This window comes from Podarcis bocagei (genome assembly GCF_964188305.1).
Source record: "Podarcis bocagei genome assembly, chromosome: 2".
NCBI lineage: Eukaryota > Metazoa > Chordata > Lepidosauria > Squamata > Lacertidae > Podarcis > Podarcis bocagei.
In genome coordinates this window covers 9,723,680-9,744,714 of record NC_138126.1, presented here as the reverse complement: position 1 = coordinate 9,744,714, position 21,035 = coordinate 9,723,680, and the positions used below count along the sequence as shown (strand labels likewise).

At 47.6% G+C, this 21,035-nt stretch overlaps 1 protein-coding gene across 2 annotated transcripts in view; it reads right to left on the bottom strand.

Annotated features, from left to right (window-relative positions):
- Positions 1–19,434, bottom strand: part of LOC308580775 (zinc finger protein RFP-like) — a 127,868-nt gene extending 108,434 nt beyond the window's left edge. The window contains exons 1-3 of one of the 2 annotated variants that reach the window (XM_081182934.1): positions 18,070–19,434; positions 16,903–16,998; positions 15,630–16,428 (exon numbers count right to left, since the gene is read on the bottom strand). In XM_081182934.1, coding sequence (XP_081039060.1) covers positions 15,682–16,428; positions 16,903–16,998; positions 18,070–18,495 — 1,269 coding nt within the window. In that variant the 5' untranslated portion in view covers positions 18,496–19,434 and the 3' untranslated portion in view covers positions 15,630–15,681. Of the gene's footprint in view, positions 1–15,629; positions 16,429–16,902; positions 16,999–18,069 lie in introns of those variants that run through there. The other variant, XM_081182933.1, reaches the window with a different exon arrangement.
- Positions 19,435–21,035: the final 1,601 nt, after the last annotated feature.

Sequence of the window (21,035 nt, the reverse complement as noted above, 5' to 3'; positions counted from 1 at the left end):
TCCTCCTTTCCCTCCTTCTTCCTTTCCCTCTTGAAGGCTGAGATTCTTCACTATTTCCGCCACATTAGCCAGTTGCCGGTTGGAGACGAGGCTCCTTCTCTGGACTCTTTCTCTGCACTGGGGGCAGGAAGCCTCCGCCTCCGATTCCCCCCAGAACAGGACCAGGCAGGATCGGCAGAAGTTGTGCCCACACTCCGGGATGGTCACTGGATCCTTGAAGTAATCCAGGCAGATGGAGCAAGTGGCTTCATCACGGAGACTCTGGATGTGACCCCCTGCAGCAGCCATGGCTCCCTCGCGCCAAAACCCGAGTTAAGTTTCGCTTTTTCAGTTTTCAGTCACTGGGAGTTTCCCTTCCTGGAAATGACTCAGCGATCACGTGATCTTTATTTTTAAAAAAAAAAAAAATGTCTCCAGGTTTTTGCAATTGCTGAATGTTTTCTCAAGTAGCAGCAAATACTTCTGGATTGCTTCCCATGCTTTTAATTACACACAAACACACACATATCTAGTAAGTTGTGGTATTCATACTGCAACATTTTTCATTCATAGGCTTCCTTGTCATTTTTGAATTGGAGAAAATCTGCCTCTGCCCTAAATGGACGGGAGTTCTGATTTAGGAAGCGGGACTTGATTCCGTGAAGAGAACTCCTAAAAGTCTGGTTGCTAGTTCTAACTTATCCCTTTTTAGCATGCTGGCAAAGAACTTCAGATTGGAACAGACGCTTTCAGCCTTGCCAACCTGGTGCCCTCTGTTTGCTTAAGGCTACAGCTCCCATCATCCCTGGCCAGGACACTGCAGGTATGGTTGGGAAGACCTTGCAGAGCCACTGCCAGTCAGTGGAGCCAAGACTGACCTCGATGGACCTGGCAGAAGGCACCATCTGCATGGTGGCAGCCCAGTTATGGCGTTCCTTCCCTAGATATGAATGCCTGGTACGACTTGGCTATTATTATTAATCGATATTACTACACAGTGTAAAGTCTTCCTATATTCCTAATAAAGTGTGGTGCCTTCCAATGGCTGAAAAACCTGGAGGGCTTTAACAGGGGATTAGATACAATTCCTGGAGGATAATACTCGGGGCTCGGGTGGCGCTGTGGGTTAAACCACAGGGTCTAGGGCTTGCCGATCAGAAGGTTGGCAGTTCGAATCCCTGCAATGGGGTGAGCTCCCGTTGCTCAGTCCCTGCTCCTGCCAACCTAGCAGTTCAAAAGCACACTAAAGTGCAAGTAGATAAATAGGTACCGCTCTGGCAGGAAGGTAAACGGCGTTTCCGTGTGCTGCTCTGGTTGGCCAGAAGCGGCTTAGTCATGCTGGCCACATGACCCAGAAGCTGTACGCCGGCTCCCTCGGCCAACAAAGTGAGATGAGCGCCGCAACCCCAGAGTTGGTCACGACTGGACCTAATGGTCAGGGGTCCCTTTACCTTTACCTGAAGACTTTGGATGGTTATATGCTCTGCCTCTATGGCTGGAAGCACTAATCCTCCTGAATAGCAGCTGCTGGAGACTCCAGGAGGGGCTCTTGTTCCCAGGTCCTGCTTAGGGGTTTCCCACACACATAATGTTTAAAAAATGTTTTTGGTTTCACCTGCAGGTAAAAGGAGAGAGCTCAAGACGGAGATTTCCCACCAAGGGGAAGCTGTGCCAGAGGAAATATCCCTAAGGAACATTCCTTTGTTAGCTGAGATTGCAGAGCAAAAGCGTGAGTCCAAAGGACACCAGGGAGCAAATGAACGCAGCCATCACCCAGGAGTCCAGTTCCCTTTAGTGAAAGCCCAGTGCACTTTGGAGCAGAAAAGCCCTTCTCCTCAAATCCTGGGAGGAACGGCCAGCACAGTTTGCGTCTGGGGAGGCTGAATGCCGAAGAACATCCTCATGAATGCTCCATGTGTGGGGAGAGCTTCCAGCGAGGATCCGCCCTGACTGAGCACCAGAGGATCTACATGGGAGAGGAAGCGTATGAATAGTCTGAGGACGAGAAATCCTTTCCCCAGTGAGAGATCTCATGGAAGAGAAACCACACAAGTGCTCCCACATATCAGACGACACAGCGATTCTTCAAACAGCTCTTGTTTATTCACAGACCCAGAACAGAACTTAACTGAAGGGTTCAGCCAATCTGCTTATGCAAAGCTCAACTACAAAGCAACAGTAACAACTTTCTGCAACTATCCAATCACTGAACGTCACTTTCAATTCCTTATTTGCATATGTGGACCTGAGTGAAAACTATTTGCAGTATCCCCCTGCTGGCCCAGGGTGAGAACTTCAGTACATAACAAAAAGCGTGAGTCCAAAGGACACCAGGGAGCAAATGAACGCAGCCATCACCCAGAAGTCCAGTTCCCTTTAGTGGAAGCCCAGTGCACTTTGGAGCAGAAAAGCCCTTCTCCTCAAATCCTGGGAGGAACGGCCAGCACAGTTTGCGTCTGGGGAGGCTGAATGCCGAAGAACATCCTCATCAATGCTCCATGTGTGGGGAGAGCTTCCAGCGAGGATCCGCCCTGGCTGAGCAGCAGAGGATGCACATGGGAGAGGAAGCGTACGAATGGTCTGAGGACGAGAAGCCCTTTCCCCAGTGAGAGATCTGGGTGCGCCATCAGAGAGGCCTCATGGAAGAGAAACCACACAAGTGCTCCCACTGTGGGGAAAGCTTAAGCCAGAGGACCAGTTTGGTGAGTCACCTGCAAATCCACACGGGAGAGAGGCCTCACGAATTCCAGGACTGCGGGAAAAGCTTTTCCCAAAGAGATACGTTACTCAAACACCGGAAAACCCACACAGGGGAGAAACCCACCGAGTGTGGGGCAAGTTTCCATCACCCTTGTAGGTTGATTGACCATCAGAACATCCACACAGGAGAGAAGCCTCACAAATGCCCTGAGTGCAGGAAAAACTTTTCTCAGTGAGATACGCTGATCAAACACCAAAGGACCCACGCGGAGGAGAAACCTTATGAATGCCCCGAGTGTGGAAAAAGCTTCATTCAGAAGAAGGGATTAATCGGGCACCAGATAATTCATTTAGGGAATAGGTCCAGCTAATATTCGTGAAAAGTGCCACATTCCACGGGAAAAAGGAGGGAGAAATGTTGGTTACAACCTGATTTGCAGTGGCGAACACACACCTTATCTATGTCACAAGACATAGGCGGATGGCCAGTTGTTGTTGTTAATTCAAGAAAGTTCTCTGTTGAGGCTTCCTGCCCCAGGAGGGGACAAACAAAACTGCCTACCCACTGCTCTGGTCCCCATGATGGATGGAGGCAGGGAGACAGACACACATTATATCCACATTGCAGATTCTCACTGGAGAGCCAGTGTGGTGTAGTGGTTAAGAGCGGTAGACTCATAATCTGGGGAACCGGGTTCGCATCTTCCCTCCTCCACATGCAGCTGCTGGGTGACCTTGGGCCAGTCTCTCAGCCCCACTCACCTCACAGAGTGTTTGTTGTGGGGGAGGAAGGGAAAGGAGAATGTTAGCCGCTTTGAGATTCCTTAAAGGGAGTGAAAGGCGGGATATCAAATCCAAACTCTCCTTCATAGCACTGGAAGTCGTGGCCCCCAAACAAAGCTGATTGTTGGGAGATCCAGGACAGAAAAAAGCATTTCGTTGTGGAGCGTGTAAATGAACCATGGAACTCACTGCCACTGGAGGCAGAGATGGCAGCCAACTTAAAATCATGGAATTGCACAGTTGAACGGTACAACCAGGGTCACCTAGTCCATATATCTGCAGTGCAGGAATCTTTTGCCCAACGTGGTGCTCAAGCCAGTGACCCTTAGATTAAGGCTATCATTGAGCTGGGGACAAGACAAGGGGACAAATTCATGGAGCACTAGGCTGTGAAGCACAATGGCTCTGCTCTGCCTCCACAGTCCAGAGGCAGAAGGCTTCTAAATCTCAGGTGCTGGAAATTGCAAGGAGGGGAGGGAGGCAGGTTTTGCTCTCTGGTCCCCCTTGCAGGTGTCCCACGGGCGTTTGGGTGGCCCCTCTTGGGCACTGGACCAAATGGGACACTTTTGTGTCCTTCCATGGGGTGAGTGGAGGCTCACAGGGAAACGTATGATGACACACAAACATCGCCAATAGGGGGTGGAGCAAGGGGAGGTGGCCCTCAGGCAGGTGGGGGGGAGGTGTCTTTATGCAGGAAAAGGAGATCAGGATGCACCGGTCAGAAGTCGGCGGCCCTGATAGTGGAGCCAGAGTGAGTCCTGCCTGATATTTGAGGGGTCAATTCCACAGGCATTTGTTGTTCTAGCTCTTAGTATCCAGGAGAGAAATCAGATGCAGCTGGTGCTGAAAAGACCCTCCTTGGGGGAACATTGTGCATTTGGGGTGGGGCTGAGGAAGACGGGGAAGGTGCCCTGCGAAATGTATAGGGCAGCACAGCCCATGGGGCCCCCTCCGGAAGCTGCCGGACTGCAGCTCCCATCCTCTCTGACCCCTGGTCATGCTGGATGGGTCAGAGGGGAGATGGAGTCCAGCATTATCCAGAGGACACCCCATTTGCTGCCCCTGATAGACAGAGTCCAGCCTGTAAATACGGAACGTTAGTGCATCAACCCTAAACACGTATTACTGGGCCAAAGCCCCACTGAATGCAATGAGGTTTATTTCTGACAACGTGTCGAGATGGGGAGGCTGTATTTTCAGAGGACCTTTGAAGCTGACGCCCTGCTCAATTTCTTTTTTATTTTCTCCCCATCTGAGGTCTGCAGAGTAAGGAGCTTTCCTGCCTGATGTGGGGGAAGGGGTTCGTTTTTTAGTCCTCTATTAATCCAATTATGCATGCATTTTCACAGCTGCATAAGGTCTTGTGGGGAGAGGAAGGTTTCGTAGAATCGCAGAGTTGCAAGTGTCCCTGAGGGTCATCTAGTCCCACCCCCTGCAGTGCAGGAAACCTTTGCCAAACGTGGGGCTCAACCCACAACTCTGGGATTAAGAGTCTTCTGCTCTGCCAAATCAGACATCTCAACAGGAAAACAAGACTGAAAGTGAGGAAAAGATGATTTATTGGGACTGTCCAAAGTGTGACTGTCTCTTTAAGAAGAAGTAAGCTGCAGAGGGAATTATGGCGAAAGAAAGGAAAATGAATCTTCTCAAAGAAGCCCTTGAAAAACTGCCCAAGGTTCTCCTGGTGGGTAAATGGTTTTTTATATGAGTCACTCTGGTCTGGAGAGAAACTCCTGCTGGGCCTGAGAGGCAGATTTTGTCTCCTCAGGAGATACTGAGGTGGGTTTCATTTCCCCACAGATAAAAGAAAGGGAGGAGGGTCTCTCCAGAGAACGAGGCTCCTGAGAACGTGTAGAGTTCGGCTCCTGAGTCAGCGTCAGAGAAAGACACACGTCCCCCTTCATAGTCCAGAGTCACCCGGATCCCCCTGGGCTTCTCCCTCAGGGACAGAGAAGAGGAATCAGGGGATGAGTAGGCCACGTACCCCCCTCCCGACTTCCCCACAGCCCAGATCCCTCCCTCAGGGCTAAAGGAGAAGCGGACATTTCTCTTCACAGACTTCCTGGCAATCCCCACAACCCACCATCTCCCACTTCCCACAGTGACTTCCCAGAAATGTCTGCCTGCTGTGAATCCCTCATGTCCCAACACACAAGAGTAGCCTCTGAATCTCTCAGGACTATCAGGCAGGGCTTGAGGTTTGTCTCCCCATCTCACGCTTTTCGCATCCTTGGACAGGATGAGTTTGGGATGGGCTGTGTCTGGATCCAGAGTGACATTTGCTGTTGGGAAGAAGATGAGGAAAAGAGAAGATCAGGCAGAGTCAGCAGAGAGACAGAGATGGACATCCTAATCCAAGAAACACCCCAAAAACCCAGATTCCCTTTCAGATCAAGGGGATTTCCTTGCATCGCATGCAAGACTGAGACTCCTCCTTGCAGACTCTCATCAGAATAAATAACTTCCTTGTTGATTTTTAACTCAGTTTCCTTCACTTTCTTATATTCAATGTCCATTGTGCCTGCCCTCCTCTCAACCCAGGCATTTTCTAAGCGGAAAAACCACCCAGGAAACCTTTTACTCAGCTCTTCTGTGTTATCTAAGAGGAAAGAGAGGAGAACTGGAGGAGGCAGGAGAGGAGAGAAGCTGCTTTCCTCTGACAATCTCTGTGGGAATTGGCCTTTGGGGACCTCTGGGTTGGGCTGGGAGATGAGGACCCCCAGCAGTAATAGTAATTGTAGTAGTAGTAGTAGTAGTAGTAGGAATAATAATAATAATAATAATAATAATAATAATAATAATAATATCAACATTTGCATACTGCCCTTCATCTATAGGTCTGAGGGTGGTCCACAGCATAAAAATACAACACAAAACCACATAGAGGCTTCCCCTCACTTTTGCGGGAGTTATGTTCTGGGCCCTCGTGCACAAAAGTGAAAATCGTGTTAAGTGGGGAGCCTGTTTATTCCTGTTCTCCATCTCTCTCACCCACTTGGTCTCTCCTTCCTCCCAACCATCTTGGAAGTTAAGGCCTTGCCGCCAGGGAAGAGGAGGCAGGTGGCAGGGCAATTTTACAAAGGACTGCTTATTCCAGGCTTCTCTTTGGGATTTCATATATACCATAAGACTAGTTCCCTGAGAAAAGGGGGGAATAATACAAAAGGTTACCAGTTTGGGGCTGAGACAGTCATGATAGGCAAGTGTAGGGCTGCCCTATTTTGAAGAGCAAGAAAGAGGACACATTTGCCAACTTCGACTTTTAACCATGGATCACTATGATGATTCTCATTTGAAATACCCCTACTATATGTAGGCTATAGAAGCTGTGATATATTGCTAGTAGCAATGTTCTTAACTTTCAACAACAAAAGAATAATAATAATACATATTGCTCCCTCACTTGCCACATGAAATATTTGGGCACATGTTCACATCTTTCTGAATGTAAGTGAGCACAGAACAATTTATTAACCTGTTGAACATCTGCATGTGGACTCTCCTTAAGGGCAGGGGGGTCTTAACTCTTGCCCTCCCGGACTCCTTCTCCAAGATCTTGTAGCTGAGCCAGCGTCCTTTTGGTTCAGCCACAAGAGAAGGGGTTTTTACAGTATGTTGCTAGCTTAAGATGGAGCTTTGTTGTGATTCTCTGCTGCAGATTAGCCTTAGATCTGACTCTAATGCAGGCATAGGCAACCTCGGCCCTCCAGATGTTTTGGGACTACAACTCCCATGATCCCCAGCTAACAGGACCAGTGGTCAGGGATTATGGGAATTGTAGTGCCAAAACATCTGGAAAGCCGAGGTCGCCTATGCCTGCTCTAATGCAATATTAAATTTTTCATGGGTTCTTGTAAACCAAAAAACGGAACAAAAAACCTTGGGGACATTTTGCCAAATTTTAAAAATCTGCCCCGATACAAATTTTAAGAAATTTTGATCATGAAAATAGAAGACATGGCTGGGAAAAAGAGGACACATGGCAACCAGGCCTGAAAAAGGTCACATGATGGAAAAGCAACCCAACTCTCTCTAGCCAGGAGTAAAACCCTTCCCTCCTCCGCCTGATCATCTATGACATCATAGAATAATAAATAATACTAATACTACTATATATTGCTCCCTTGCTTGCCACATGAAAGTATTTGGGCTCATGTTCACATCTTTGTGAACATAAGTATGCACAGAACAATTCATTAAACTGTTTAATATGTACATATGGACTCTCCTTAAGGGCAGGGGGATGTTAACTCTTGCCCTCCTGCACTCCTTCCCCAAGATCTTGTAGCTCAGCAGCGTCCTTTTAGTTCAGCCATAAGCGAACAGATTTTGCTAGCTTAAGATGCGGCTCTCTTGTGATTCTCTGCTGCAGACTAGCTAAGCAAGGTGTCTAATACACTGTAGCAGGAACCCCCCCACCCCAATCATTCTGTTTGTACAAACTTCACACACACTCACACTCACACACTACATACGCCACATTTCTGTTATAAATTCATAGAAAATCAACCATACATCGGATTTGCACTGTTCCATTTTTATTTTACTATCAAAGGAGGGTGGCTTGGTTTCTGGTCAGCCATAATCCCTTCAGCATACCAGCACATCCACAGGAGCCCTGCCCAGTTGCTATGTCAGCCTTGATAATCCCAGACAGAAGACAATCAAAATGACAAAGAACTTGCATATGGTAGTGGATTCAGCACAGACTGAAACAAAGGCCAATGATCAGATCTTCCCTCTGGGGGCAGGAAACTGCAAACTCCCCTTTGTCACCTGGAAAGTACTCATGGGGAGCGGGAAAGGAGGAACCAGCTGGGTGACAGGACACTCAGGTTACCACCACAACTCCTCCCTCAACCCCTCCTTTCTGTAATGTATGCATGATGTCAACCCCTTCTGTAATGTATGCATGATGTCAACCCCTCCTTTCTGTAATGTATGCATGCATGATGTTTCTGGGGGTGGGCTTGACGTGGAGGAGGGGAATTTCAAAAGCTTTTATAAGGTCTTGCACACCATCTTTCTGGGTCTTTTCCTCTCTCCTGCAAGTGAGGGGAATACCCTGTTGCAACAGTTCAATAAAGGCCAAGCCTACAGGCTGCTGTTTTGCTCCAAGTTATCCTGGTTGGTGTCTTCGTTTTGTCCAAGAGAGTCCTCGGATTTTTCCATTAACAACACTAGAAAAAAAAATTGTACGTTCATGTAAACCAAAAAACCAAACAAAAAACTTGGGACATTATGCCAAATTTTAATAATCCGCCCGGGCAAAAATTTTAATCATGAAAATAGAGGATGTGACAGGAACATATGGCAACTAGGCCTGAAAAAGATCACATGATGGAAAAGCAACCCGACTCTCTCTAGGCAGAAATAAAACTCTTCCCTCCTCCCCCTGATCCTTCTGGGCAGTTTCTCTCCCCTCTGTGGACACCTTCAAGTACACCCTCTCTGCCTTTGTGGTACAGTGGTGCCTCGCAAGACGAAAATAATCCGTTCCGCGAGTCTCTTCGTCTAGCGGTTTTTTTTGTCTTGCGAAGCAACCCTATTAGCGGCTTAGCGGTATTAGCAGTTTAGCGGCTAAGGGGCTAAAAGGCTATTAGCGGCTTAGAAAAAGGGGGGGCGGAAAAAATCGCAAGACTCCTTGCAAAGCAAGCCCATAGGGAAATTCGTCTTGCGAAGCGCATCGAAAAACGGAAAACCCTTTTGTCTAGCTGGTTTTTCGTCTTGCGAGGCATTCGTCTTGCGGGGCACCACTGTACAAACAGCAGGGCTAGAGTCTAGCTGTGGATGGTTCTCAACATACATAAGAGACTCTTGACCCCCATGAAACACTACTCCCGTCCCGTCCCCCCCGTGAACTGGGGTCTCCATGTGAAATTTACCTCTCTGGAGACTTCTGAGTGACTGGACATCTGAGGAAGCAAAAATATAGGCTTAATGGTCTACACTGCAATAGTTCAAAGAAAATCTTTTTACAAAACATCACCATAACATAGCATCTGTTGTTTCCTTATTTCAAGCAAAAGATGACATCATAAAACAAGTAATTGAAAGACAACAATTGTAGGCCTAAGGAATTAAAACAACTAACGTGTTTAGCTGTGATTCCTGCATTGCAAGGGGTTGGACTAGATCAGGGGTCAGCAAACTTTTTCAGCAGGGGGCCGGTCCACTGTCCCTCAGACCTTGGGGGGGGCGGACTATACAGTGGTACCTCGGGTTAAGTACTTAATTCGTTCCGGAGGTCTGTTCTTAACCTGAAACTGTTCTTAACCTGAAGCACCACTTTAGCTAATGGGGCCTCCCGCTGCTGCCGCGCCACCGAAGCACAATTTCTGTTCTCATCCTGAAGCAAAGTTATTAACCCGAGGTAATATTTCTGGGTTAGCGGAGTCTGTAACCTGAAGCATCTGTAACCTGAAGTGTTTGTACCCCAAGGTACCACTGTATTTTGGGGGGAAAATGAACAAAATCCTATGCCCCACAAATAACCCAGAGATGCATTTTAAATAAAAGGACACATTCTACTCATGTAAAAACAAGCTGATTCCCGGACAGTCCGCAGGTGGGATTCAGAAGTAGATTGGGCCGGATCCAGTCCCCAGGCCTTAGTTTCCCTACCCATGGACTAGATGACCCTTGGGATCCTTTCAAACTCTACTATTCCATGATTCCATGGGGAAATCAGAAATGGTAAACCATGCTAGAAAATGGTGGAATACAATCATTCAGAATCCACGAATGAAATGGGGATCTGTACTGAATGGCTGGAGGAAGGTTAACATCTGCACCAAGTAAACTTGTGGGAAAAAGCTGTTGAAACCGGAATTTCCAAGCATGCTGACAAACCAGATTGCAGAGGATGAATCAGCAGAGCTTTGCACTGTACTTCCAAGGGTCTCGTGCAATGGGAAGTCGTCTCTCATGGAATGGGGCTGATCTCATAAGAACAGTGGGAAGTCTCAGGAGATGGGGATGGCTGATGAGGTTGAAACTGAGGAGGCGGCAGCTCAGGCCTTGCTCTGCTGCTGGGAGACCAGACTGGGCAGGAGGTGGAGGAGGGACTGGGTGCTTGCGGGTGCCCTTTTTAACACACTTCACGAGGCGGAAATCCAAGCAAATCTAGAGAAGCCGCAAAAGAACCTCTCCAGATTGTGTGGAGGGAAAACAAAATGCAAGGGAGGTTCCCTATACGTGAGAACCAGAAACCAGGGACACTGGACTGACCCTGCAGGATCCTCCTTAAGCACTTTTGTAAGATACTGTAAGGCTCTGAGGATTTTCCCTACAAACAAGCAGCATACAGATTTTAGGAAAGAAATCGAGGGTGAAACCAGGATACTAGTCTATAGGCAGGAATGGAACTCAGACTGGTGTGCAGGTTCTTTGTAGGGACAAGCTCTGCCCCCAATCCAAGCCTTCAAACCCTCGCCCAGTTCATTCATGGGACAGACAAAGAACCCAAACGCCAGTAGAGGACTGTTTCCCAGAGTGACGCCATTGATGGGGGTCCCAAAGTCTGCAGAATGGACAGGAACACCCATGAAATATCAGTCTCCATCCCTCCTGTCAAATTGTTCCTCCCCTGGAAATATACCTTTCTGAAGCTGTTTTCTCTATAACACAGCATCTGAGGAAGCAAAAAGATATAAAGTGTAAGGGCAACACTCTTCCACCTGAGATAAATCTCCATACAAAAGTAACACTTCATAATGTGGCATCCTTGAATTGACTCCATTCAGAGCAGGAGAACCTCCCAAAGGACAACCACAGATTGTGTAGACTGCTAACCAAAAGGAAAAGGAGGTTCCGTATAACTGAAAACAGATACACTCTGGTTCAGGCTTTCTTTACAGGATCCAGGGTCACAATATACATGGGCCATTCTGGGGGGGCAGGAAATGAAGGCTGGAGCACCAAGAAGGAAGGTTTCCAGGGGTTACTCAATTCCATGCAGTAAGAGCCTGGCATGTTCAGTTCTGAAGAAATAATAGAATGCCAAGTGTGAAATCCTGGCAGCCAATTTTAATTACCTTTCCATTGTTTCATTGTATCCTCCACAAGGTGATTTAGGTCACAGGATTCCAAGACCCTGTTCCTCAGCTCTGGAGGGAAAGGCAGTGGCTTCTCTGGACCCTCTCTTTTCTCATACCTGGTGAAAAGAAAAACAATAAATTGCCCCATTGTGGCCCCATCTCCCTGATTATTGCCGGAGATCTCAATAACATGAACAAAGTTGAAGTTCATTTCGCAACAGGTAATTTTCAGGATTCAGCTTCATCTCTTGACACCCACCTCCAAGCCCTGGTCAGTGGCTTCATAAGGATGCTAAACTTCACAAGGGACAAGATGTAACCCCAAGCGACACCACCGGAGGGCTCCCATGGCTTCAAACTCTGCTGCCCCATAACAACTTTCTGGGAAGGTCCCAAGACTTAAGGGCCAAACCCCTGCAATGGAGTGCCTGCAATCCCTCCCTCCCTGAGCCTCTCCAGAGGATGTTAGAAGAAGAAGAAGAAGAAGAAGAAGAAGAAGAAGAAGAAGAAGAAGAAGAAGAAGACGACGACACCAAACTGGGAGGGGTGGCTAACACCCCAGAGGACAGGATCACACTTCAAAACGACCTTGACAGATTAGAGAACTGGGCAAAAACAAACAAGATGAATTTTAACAGGGAGAAATGTAAAGTATTGCACTTGGGCAAAAAAAATTGAGAGGCACAAATACAAGATGGGTGACACCTGGCTTGAGAGCAGTACATGTGAAAAGGATCTAGGAGTCTTGGTTGACCACAAACTTGACATGAGCCAACAGTGTGACGCGGCAGCTAAAAAAGCCAATGCAATTCTGGGCTGCATCAATAGGAGTATAGCATCTAGATCAAGGGAAGTAATAGTGCCACTGTATTCTGCTCTGGTCAGACCACACCTGGAGTACTGTGTCCAGTTCTGGGCACCACAATTCAAGAAGGACACTGACAAACTGGAACCAAAATGGTCAAAGGCCTGGAAACGATGCCTTATGAGGAACGGCTAAGGGAGCTGGGCATGTTTAGCCTGGAGAAGAGGAGGTTAAGGGGTGATATGATAGCCATGTTCAAATATATAAAAGGATGTCACATAGAGGAGGGTGAAAGGTTGTTTTCTGCTGCTCCAGAGAAGCGGACACGGAGCAATGGATCCAAACGACAAAAAAGAAGATTCCACCTAAACATTAGGAAGAACTTCCTGACAGTAAGAGCTGTTTGACAGTGGAATTTGCTGCCAAGGAGTGTGGTGGAGTCTCCTACTTTGGAGGTCTTTAAGCAGAGGCTTGACAACCATATGTCAGGAGTGCTCTGATGGTGTTTCCTGCTTGGCAGGGGGTTGGACTCGATGGCCCTTGTGGTCTCTTCCAACTCTATGATTCGAAGAAGAAGAAGAAGAAGAAGAAGAAGAAGAAGAAGAAGAAGAAGAAGAAGAAGAGAAGAGTTTGGATTTGATATCCCGCTTTATCATGACCCTAAGGAGTCTCAAAGTGGCTAATATTCTCCTTTCCCTTCCTCCCCCACAACAAACACTCTGTGAGGTGAGTGGGGCTGAGAGACTTCAGAGAAGTGTGACTGGCCCAAGGTCACCCAGCAGCTGCATGTGGAGGTGCGGAGACGCGAACCCGGTTCCCCAGATTACGAGTCCACCGCTCTTAACCACTACACCACGCTGGCTAGTTGGCTGCCAAGCGGTCAAGGAGAACAACCTCCACCCTCCCTGCACACCCTCTCTCACACAGGAAGTGTGCAACCCCATGCCCCATGGGACTCTCCCTCCAGAGGCATCAAACAACCTGACTTTCACCCCCCACTCAAGACCACCTTCAGCCTCTCACGCTGGAAACACCCCCAAGAAAAAGAGCCAACCCATTCTAGACCAACATACCTTCCCTCCCTCAGTGCCACAAAGGGGCTGAGTTACCAGAGTTGGGGGGCTTCCAGCTGGACATGGAAAGATACTGGTATTTCCTAAACTATTCCCAAGGATCTTTGGCATTTTCTCTTCTACATGTTTGAAATTACCAAAGTCAATGAACAGAAGGTGGAAGACAAAGGAAAGAGCCCCCATCCCCGTGTGAAGTGATGTGGGGAGGGAGGGAGGAGGCAGTTGACCTTGATCCTTGGAGGGAGAATTGGGGGGCTACAAGTTCCAAAGAGGGGGCCCTGCTTTTACCTGTGAGATGCCTCAGGGAGTGAGTCCTCCAGTCTCCCCCCTGCAGCCCCTGGAGGGCCATGTCTGAGGTTCTTGCATCTCAGCTTCAAAGAGTGATGCTAATGGAAATGAGCCAGATCCACTTACCTTTGCAAGGTCTTTCTCACATCCTAGAGGGAAAAGAGAAGGGAATTCACTGCACACCACAGGCCAGACTAGGAAGACCCCCTCAGACCCTGGCCCTCGGATGTCAGTCTGCCTGGCACATGGCAAGGTTGTGGGCAGGGATGGCGGAATCAGCCAGTTTTGGTTTCTCACAGCTTGTATTTCTCTAATCTGAAATTATTAATTTTTCCAGTATTAAGTTCTCCACATTTCCACATCTGTTTACAATTATTTTTTAAGAATCCTTATGAAAATCCACCAGCATTTTAGGGAAATTTAATATTTGTGGGTTCAGGAGAAGATTCCATCCCATCTCTTGCCTTAGATTATAATTTATTAACTTTAATCCCACTTGCATTGTGCCATTCAGACGTAAGGAAGCCTACAAGATAATCCTACCAGGGAACTGTCCCAAGTTGTCTTCCACAGAAGTCCCCAAATTTCAAATTCTACTTTCCAACTGGAAATTTAAAAAGCACCTGCAGCATAAAATGCCTCCAAAGGGGTAATAAAACAGCTCCGTGTTTCTTTGGGTTCATCCACACTTCTGCTTTTCCTGTGTCTAGAAAACACAGGTCCAAGTGGTTTTGCCTTTGCCCTGCCGCTTTCCCTCAGGGAAAACCTGCTCCTTAGTTCAACATCTAAGCAAACGTCAATCCGGAGAAAACCTGGCTGATGTTTGCTCTAATTCAGCAGTAGAGAGCAGGTTTTCCTGGAGGAAAGGGGTGGGACAGGATGAGTCCCTCTGTCTTACTCTTTGGTCACTGCGACTGAGCACCATTTTGGGCTGCTCTGTATCCATTGTGGAGGGAACAGGAAGAGAAGCTTATTCAAGAGACTGCCTCATGTCGGAAGGAGGCCTGAATCCTCGCTGAAGTCCAGCCCAGGGCAGGAAGGCAGCATTGCCAAGAAGAAGGCATTTGGAGACCAATCATCACCAAAGAACTCGTTTTGAGTTCTCTTCTTTATAGCATTCTGTTGTATCAGAAACCCTCTCATAACCGCTTTACTTGCGTCCCAGATTACTCTTTTTTCAACCGTAGTATTCATGTTTATCTCGAAATAGTCTCTCAAAGTTTTTTGGGCCTTCTTAGTCACTTCTTCACTCCTAAACAATGTGTCATTCATCCTCCATCTGAAAGAGCCAGTTGGTGTTAGTTGCATCTCCATCTTCACAGCATTATGGTCGGAGCAAGTTTTAGGACAAATTTCCACTTTTCTTGTCTTTGGAGCCAGTACTCTAGTTACCCATATTTGGTCAATTCTTGTCCAAGTCATTTTGGGTTCAGAGGAAAAGGTTCCCTCTCTGCCTAAGGGGTTCTTTGTTCTCCAAATATCAACTAAATCCAGATTATCAGTCATTTCAAAAAAGGTTTTTGGTAGTCTACCATCCTTAAAAACTACCTGTCTTTGTGCCTTGTCCATATTTGTAGACACCATTCCGTTCATATCCCCCATCAAGATCACATTATAATCCATATAGTCCATCAAAGTCTCGTGCAGTTTTTTAAAGAATTCTGATTTTCCCTCATTTGGTGCATAAACTCCTACTATCAAAAATTTCTCTCCTTGTGTTTGAATTTCAATTGCAACCCATCTTCCTTGATCATCTTTAAAAATAAATTTCGGTGATAAGCTCTCCTTAGCGTAAATCACTACTCCTCTTTTTTTGACTTTGTCCGATGAAATAAATTCTTGCCCCAATCTTTTATTTATCAATACTTTCCTGTGTAGTCTTATCACATGTGTTTCCTGTAAACAGATCAAGTCCAAATGTTCCTTTTTTAATATATTAAAGATTTTTTTCCTCTTATGGGAGGAGTTAAGACCATTGGTATTCCAACTTAATAGTTGCAGGGCCATGGTGTAGTTACTTTGCTTTTCCTCCAACCGCGCCGAGTGCTTGTTCTTGTTCTGTCGGTGGTGTCACTTTTCCTAGATCGTCCAATCCGAGAGGCAGTATTGCTTTGTCTAGTATTCCTCTTTCCAGTACTCCTGGCTCTTCTCCAGATCCTTTCTGTAAATCTTCCTCGTGGTCCCTCAAAAATCTTTCCTTGTCGTCCACTGATCTTATTTTTGTATTTCTTCCTTTGAAGCTAAAAGATAGGCCTTGGGGGAATTCCCACCTAAAAACAATTCTATTGCTTCTCAGCAGACCAACCAAATCTCTGTAGTCAGATCTAAGGTCCAAAAGGTATTTCGGGATGTCTTTGAATATCTCCACTCTTGACTGATGTATTACCAAAGTCTTCTGGAAGTGCAGACTCAGGATTTTGTCTCTCTCCTCTTTTGTCCGGAGGGTAATCAAACAGTCTCTCACCCTGTTCTTCTTCCCCCCTCCTCCAAGCCTAAAGGCCCTCACTATCTTGATTTCTCCCTTTTCCAAATCTGATTTCCAAAAGTCTGCAATTTCCTGCATAAGAAAATCAACCAAGTTATCTTTCTCAGCTTCAGGTACGGCTCTGATCCTCAGGTTCGTTTGTTTCTCCTTCAATTCGATCATAGACAACGTCGACCTATGATCATCCAGTTGCCTTTGAATGGGTGGTAGCTTCTCCTCTACTGCCACTGCTTTTTCCTTAGCTCCTTCAGCTATCTGTCGGGTCTGGGTAGATTCCTAAGTAATAAATGACAAGGGGAAATAAACTCAATTTAGCTGCATTCAAAGGTGAACTTGCCTAATTCGCTCTTGCTGAGAAAATATGGAGACCAAAACAGAGCTTTAAAATTCTGATATTTTCAAGCTTCACCCAGCCAGGTAATATTCACAAAAAATGTATTTATGAGGGTAAAGTATAGGCCAAAATATTTATACAAGGAGGTAGCTACCCTAACATCTGATTCATTTTCAGAACAATAAATTAATAAACAGACTGATATGAAAAATGAGGAGAAGCTGAAATGGGCAGATTTCCCCATCACTTCTCAGTCCTGACTCAATTCTCCTTCTCCTTCTCCTTCTCCTTCTCCTTCTCCCTCTCCTTCTTCTTCTTCCCCCCCTCCTCCTCCTCTTCTATTGAATTTATACACTGCCCTATACCTGGAGGTCTCAAGTGCTTGTTCCCTGTCTAGTAACAACAGAGACACTTACAAGGAGGTCTTTGCTTTCTTTGTCCAGATCTGCTTGATAGGCCGGAATTTCCTCTCTCTCTTTCCTCAGAATCTCCAGGCGGCGACAGATCTCTCCCTAAAGAGAAAAGGAAAAACTCAGCTTTGATTGAGACACACAGAGAAATTAAAATCATAATGGCTTCTTGCGCCCAGTGACCTTGCTAGAATAGCAAAGTAGTTTCCTGGAGGAAATAAAAGTACAGAGGTTTTCAGCCTTTTTGGGTCCACGGCTCCATGGATCAACTACCCTGTGGGGCTCAGGATCCCAGTTAGGTCCCCCCTTGCCTGCAGAGCTGGCAGCCCCTCACCTTTTCTCAAACACCCTCCCTTGTGGCCTGATCTCTCAGCCTCCTCTACTTTCCTTGGCGGTCCCAGCCTGACTTCTCACCTTGAGGTCTCAGGGAGAAGTGGGAAGAGGAGGAGGAAGTGCTAAGGCAGGATCCAACCTGGGATGTATCAGTCTAGCGTCAAAGAGATAGTGAGGTCAGCCCAAGAGGCGAGAGATGCAGGGATAGACCAGAGCGTCTCAAAATTTGGGGTGGGAGGAGATACTCAGCCCCCCCCAACATCATTGCAGAGGCTCCACGGCACCCCCAGAATAAGCCACCAGTAGGTGCTCCCACTCCCCACTCCCAAATCTGCTTCCAACAGATACTTGGGGGGGTGGGATCCTGCACCATCTGGTCAATTCATGGCTAACAGTCCCCCCCCCAAAAAAAAAGCTGATCCCTTGCTGCTCTCTGTTTTGCAGGGCATTGAGCAGGCATCCTGGTAACCAAAGGAGACATGTACTTAGTTGTCTATGTGCCATTTACATTTGTACTCTTCTAAATATGTACAAAGCAACCTTTCAGGGGGAATGTGGACGAGGTTAACCCTTTCTCTCCCTGCCAAGGTCCCAGTTCAAATCTTTGAAGCTGCTGTGAATATTTCAAGATCCCCTTGTCCCCCTGGCAGAGAGAAAGACTTCAGCTCCCCCCTCCAGCCACCCCAGGAGCCCTCAGGCTTCCCCTGGGCTGCTTCCAAGGCGATAAACAACGACCAATCAATGCCATGCCTACTTTGGACCTGAGAAGTAAAAAGCAAACCTCCCAAGAAGAATCCACAGCTATTTATTTCTCCCCCTCCAGATCCAGGGATCTCCTACCTTGTATTCCTCCAAAGCCTCCTCCAGAGGAATCACCTTGTGATTTTCATGTTCCTTTGACTTGTCACACACCAGGCAGATGGGGGCTTCGTGGACTTTGCAGAAGAGCTTCAGGGGCTCCTGGTGATCCTCGCAGACTCCTCCTTTCCCTCCTTCCTCCTTTCCCTCTTGAAGGCTGAGATTCTTCACTATTTCCACCATATTAGCCAGTTGCCGGTTGGAGACGAGGCTCCTTCTCTGGACTCTTTCTCTGCACTGGGGGCAGGAAGCCTCTGCCTCCGATTCCCCCCAGAACAGGACCAGGCAGGATCGGCAGAAGTTGTGCCCACACTCTGGGATGGTCACTGGATCCTTGAAGTAATCCAGGCAGATGGAGCAAGTGGCTTCATCACGGAGACGCTGGATGTGACCCCCTGCAGCAGCCATGGCTCCCTCGCGCTGAAGACCCAGTTAAGTTTCGCTTTTTCAGTTTTCAGTCACTGGGAGTTTCCCTTCCTGGAAATGACTCAGTGATCACGTGATCTTTGTTTTTTAAACAAAACATGTCTCCAGATCTTTGTAGTTGCTGAATGTTTTCTCAAGTAGCAGACAATGCTTCTGGATTGCTTCCCATGCTTTTGATTACACACAAACACACCCGTACCTAGTAAGTTGCGGTATTCATACTGCAACATTTTTCATTCATAGGCTTCCTTGTCATTTTTGAATTGGGAGAAAATCCTCCTCTGCCCTAAATGGACAGGAGTTCTGATTTAGCAGGCGGGACTTGATTCCGTGAAGAGAACTCCTAAAAGTCTGGTTGCTAGTTCTAACTTTATCCCTTTTTAACACGCTGGCAAAGAACTTCAGATTGGAACAGACGCTTTCAGCCTTGCCAACCTGGTGCCCTCTGTTTGCTGAAGACTACAGCTCCCATCATCCCTGGCCAGGACATCTGCAGGTATGGCTGGGAAGACCTTGCAGAGCCACTGCCAGTCAGTGGAGGCAAGACTGACCTCGATGGACCTGGCAGAAGGCACCATCTGCATGGTGGCAGCCCAGTTATGGCGTTCCTTCCCTAGATATGAATGCCTGGTATGACTTGGCTATTATTATTAATCAATATTACTACACAGTGTAAAGTCTTCCTATATTCCTAATAAAGTGTGGTGCCTTCCAATGGCTGAAAAACCTGGAGGGCTTTAACAGGGGATTAGATACAATTCCTGGAGGATAATACTTTGGTAGGGGGCTCGGGTGGCGCTGTGGGTTAAACCACAGGGTCTAGGGCTTGCCGATCAGAAGGTTGGCAGTTCGAATCCCCGCAATGGGGTGAGCTCCCGTTGCTCAGTCCCTGCTCCTGCCAACCTAGCAGTTCAAAAGCACACTAAAGTGCAAGTAGATAAATAGGTACCGCTCTGGCGGGAAGGTAAACGGCGTTTCCGTGCGCTGCTCTGGTTCACCACCAGAAGCGGCTTAGTCATGCTGGCCACATGACCCAGAAGCTGTACGCCGGCTCCCTCGGCCAACAAAGTGAGATGAGCGCCGCAGCCCCAGAGTTGGTCACGACTGGACCTAATGGTCTGGGGTCCCTTTACCTTTACCTGAAGACTTTGGATGGTTATATGCTCTGCCTCTGTGGCTGGAAGCAGTAATCCTCCTGAATAGCAGCTGCTGGAGCCTCCAGGAGGGGCGCTTGTTCCCAGGTCCTGCTTAGGGGTTTCCCACACACATAATGTTTAAAAAATGTTTTTGGTTTCACCTGCAGGTAAAAGGAGAGAGCTCAAGACGGAGATTTCCCACCAAGGGAAGCTGTGCCAGAGGGAATATCCCTAAGGAACATTCCTTTGTTAGCTGAGATTGCAGAGCAAAAGCGTGAGTCCAAAGGACACCAGGAGCAAATGAACGCAGCCATCACCCAGGAGTCCAGTTCCCTTTAGTGAAAGCCCAGTGCACTTTGGACCAAATCCTGGGAGGAACGGCCAGCACAGTTTGCGTCTGGGGAGGCTGAATGCCGAAGAACATCCTCATGAATGCTCCATGTGTGGGGAGAGCTTCCAGCGAGGATCCGCCCTGACTGAGCACCAGAGGATCTACATGGGAGAGGAAGCGTATGAATAGTCTGAGGACGAGAAATCCTTTCCCCAGTGAGAGATCTCATGGAAGAGAAACCACACAAGTGCTCCCACATATCAGACGACACAGCGATTCTTCCAACAGCTCTTGTTTATTCACAGACCCAGAACAGAACTTAACTGAAGGGTTCAGCCAATCTGCTTATGCAAAGCTCAACTACAAAGCAACAGTAACAACTTTCTGCAACTATCCAATCACTGAACGTCACTTTCAATTCCTTATTTGCATATGTGGACCTGAGTGAAAACTATTTGCAGTATCCCCCTGCTGGCCCAGGGTGAGAACTTCAGTACATAACAAAAAGCGTGAGTCCAAAGGACACCAGGGAGCAAATGAACGCAGCCATCACCCAGAAGTCCAGTTCCCTTTAGTGGAAGCCCAGTGCACTTTGGAGCAGAAAGCCCTTCTCCTCAAATCCTGGGAGGAACGGCCAGCACAGTTTGGGTCTGGGGAGGCTGAATGCCGAAGAACATCCTCATGAATGCTCCATGTGTGGGGAGAGCTTCCAGCGAGGATCCGCCCTGGCTGAGCAGCAGAGGATGCACATGGGAGAGGAAGCGTACGAATGGTCTGAGGACGAGAAACCCTTTCCCCAGTGAGAGACCTGGGTGAGCCACCAGAGAGGCCTCATGGAAGAGAAACACACAAGTGCTCCCACTGTGGGGAAAGCTTCAGCCAGAGGACCAATTTGGTGAGTCACCTGCAAATCCACATGGGAGAGAGGCCTCACGAATTCCTGGACTGGAGAGATACGTTACTCAAACACCAGAGAACCCACACAGGGGAGAAGCCGGACAAGTGCCATAATTATGGGAGAAACTTCAACCACCCGAGCAACTTAATTGAACATC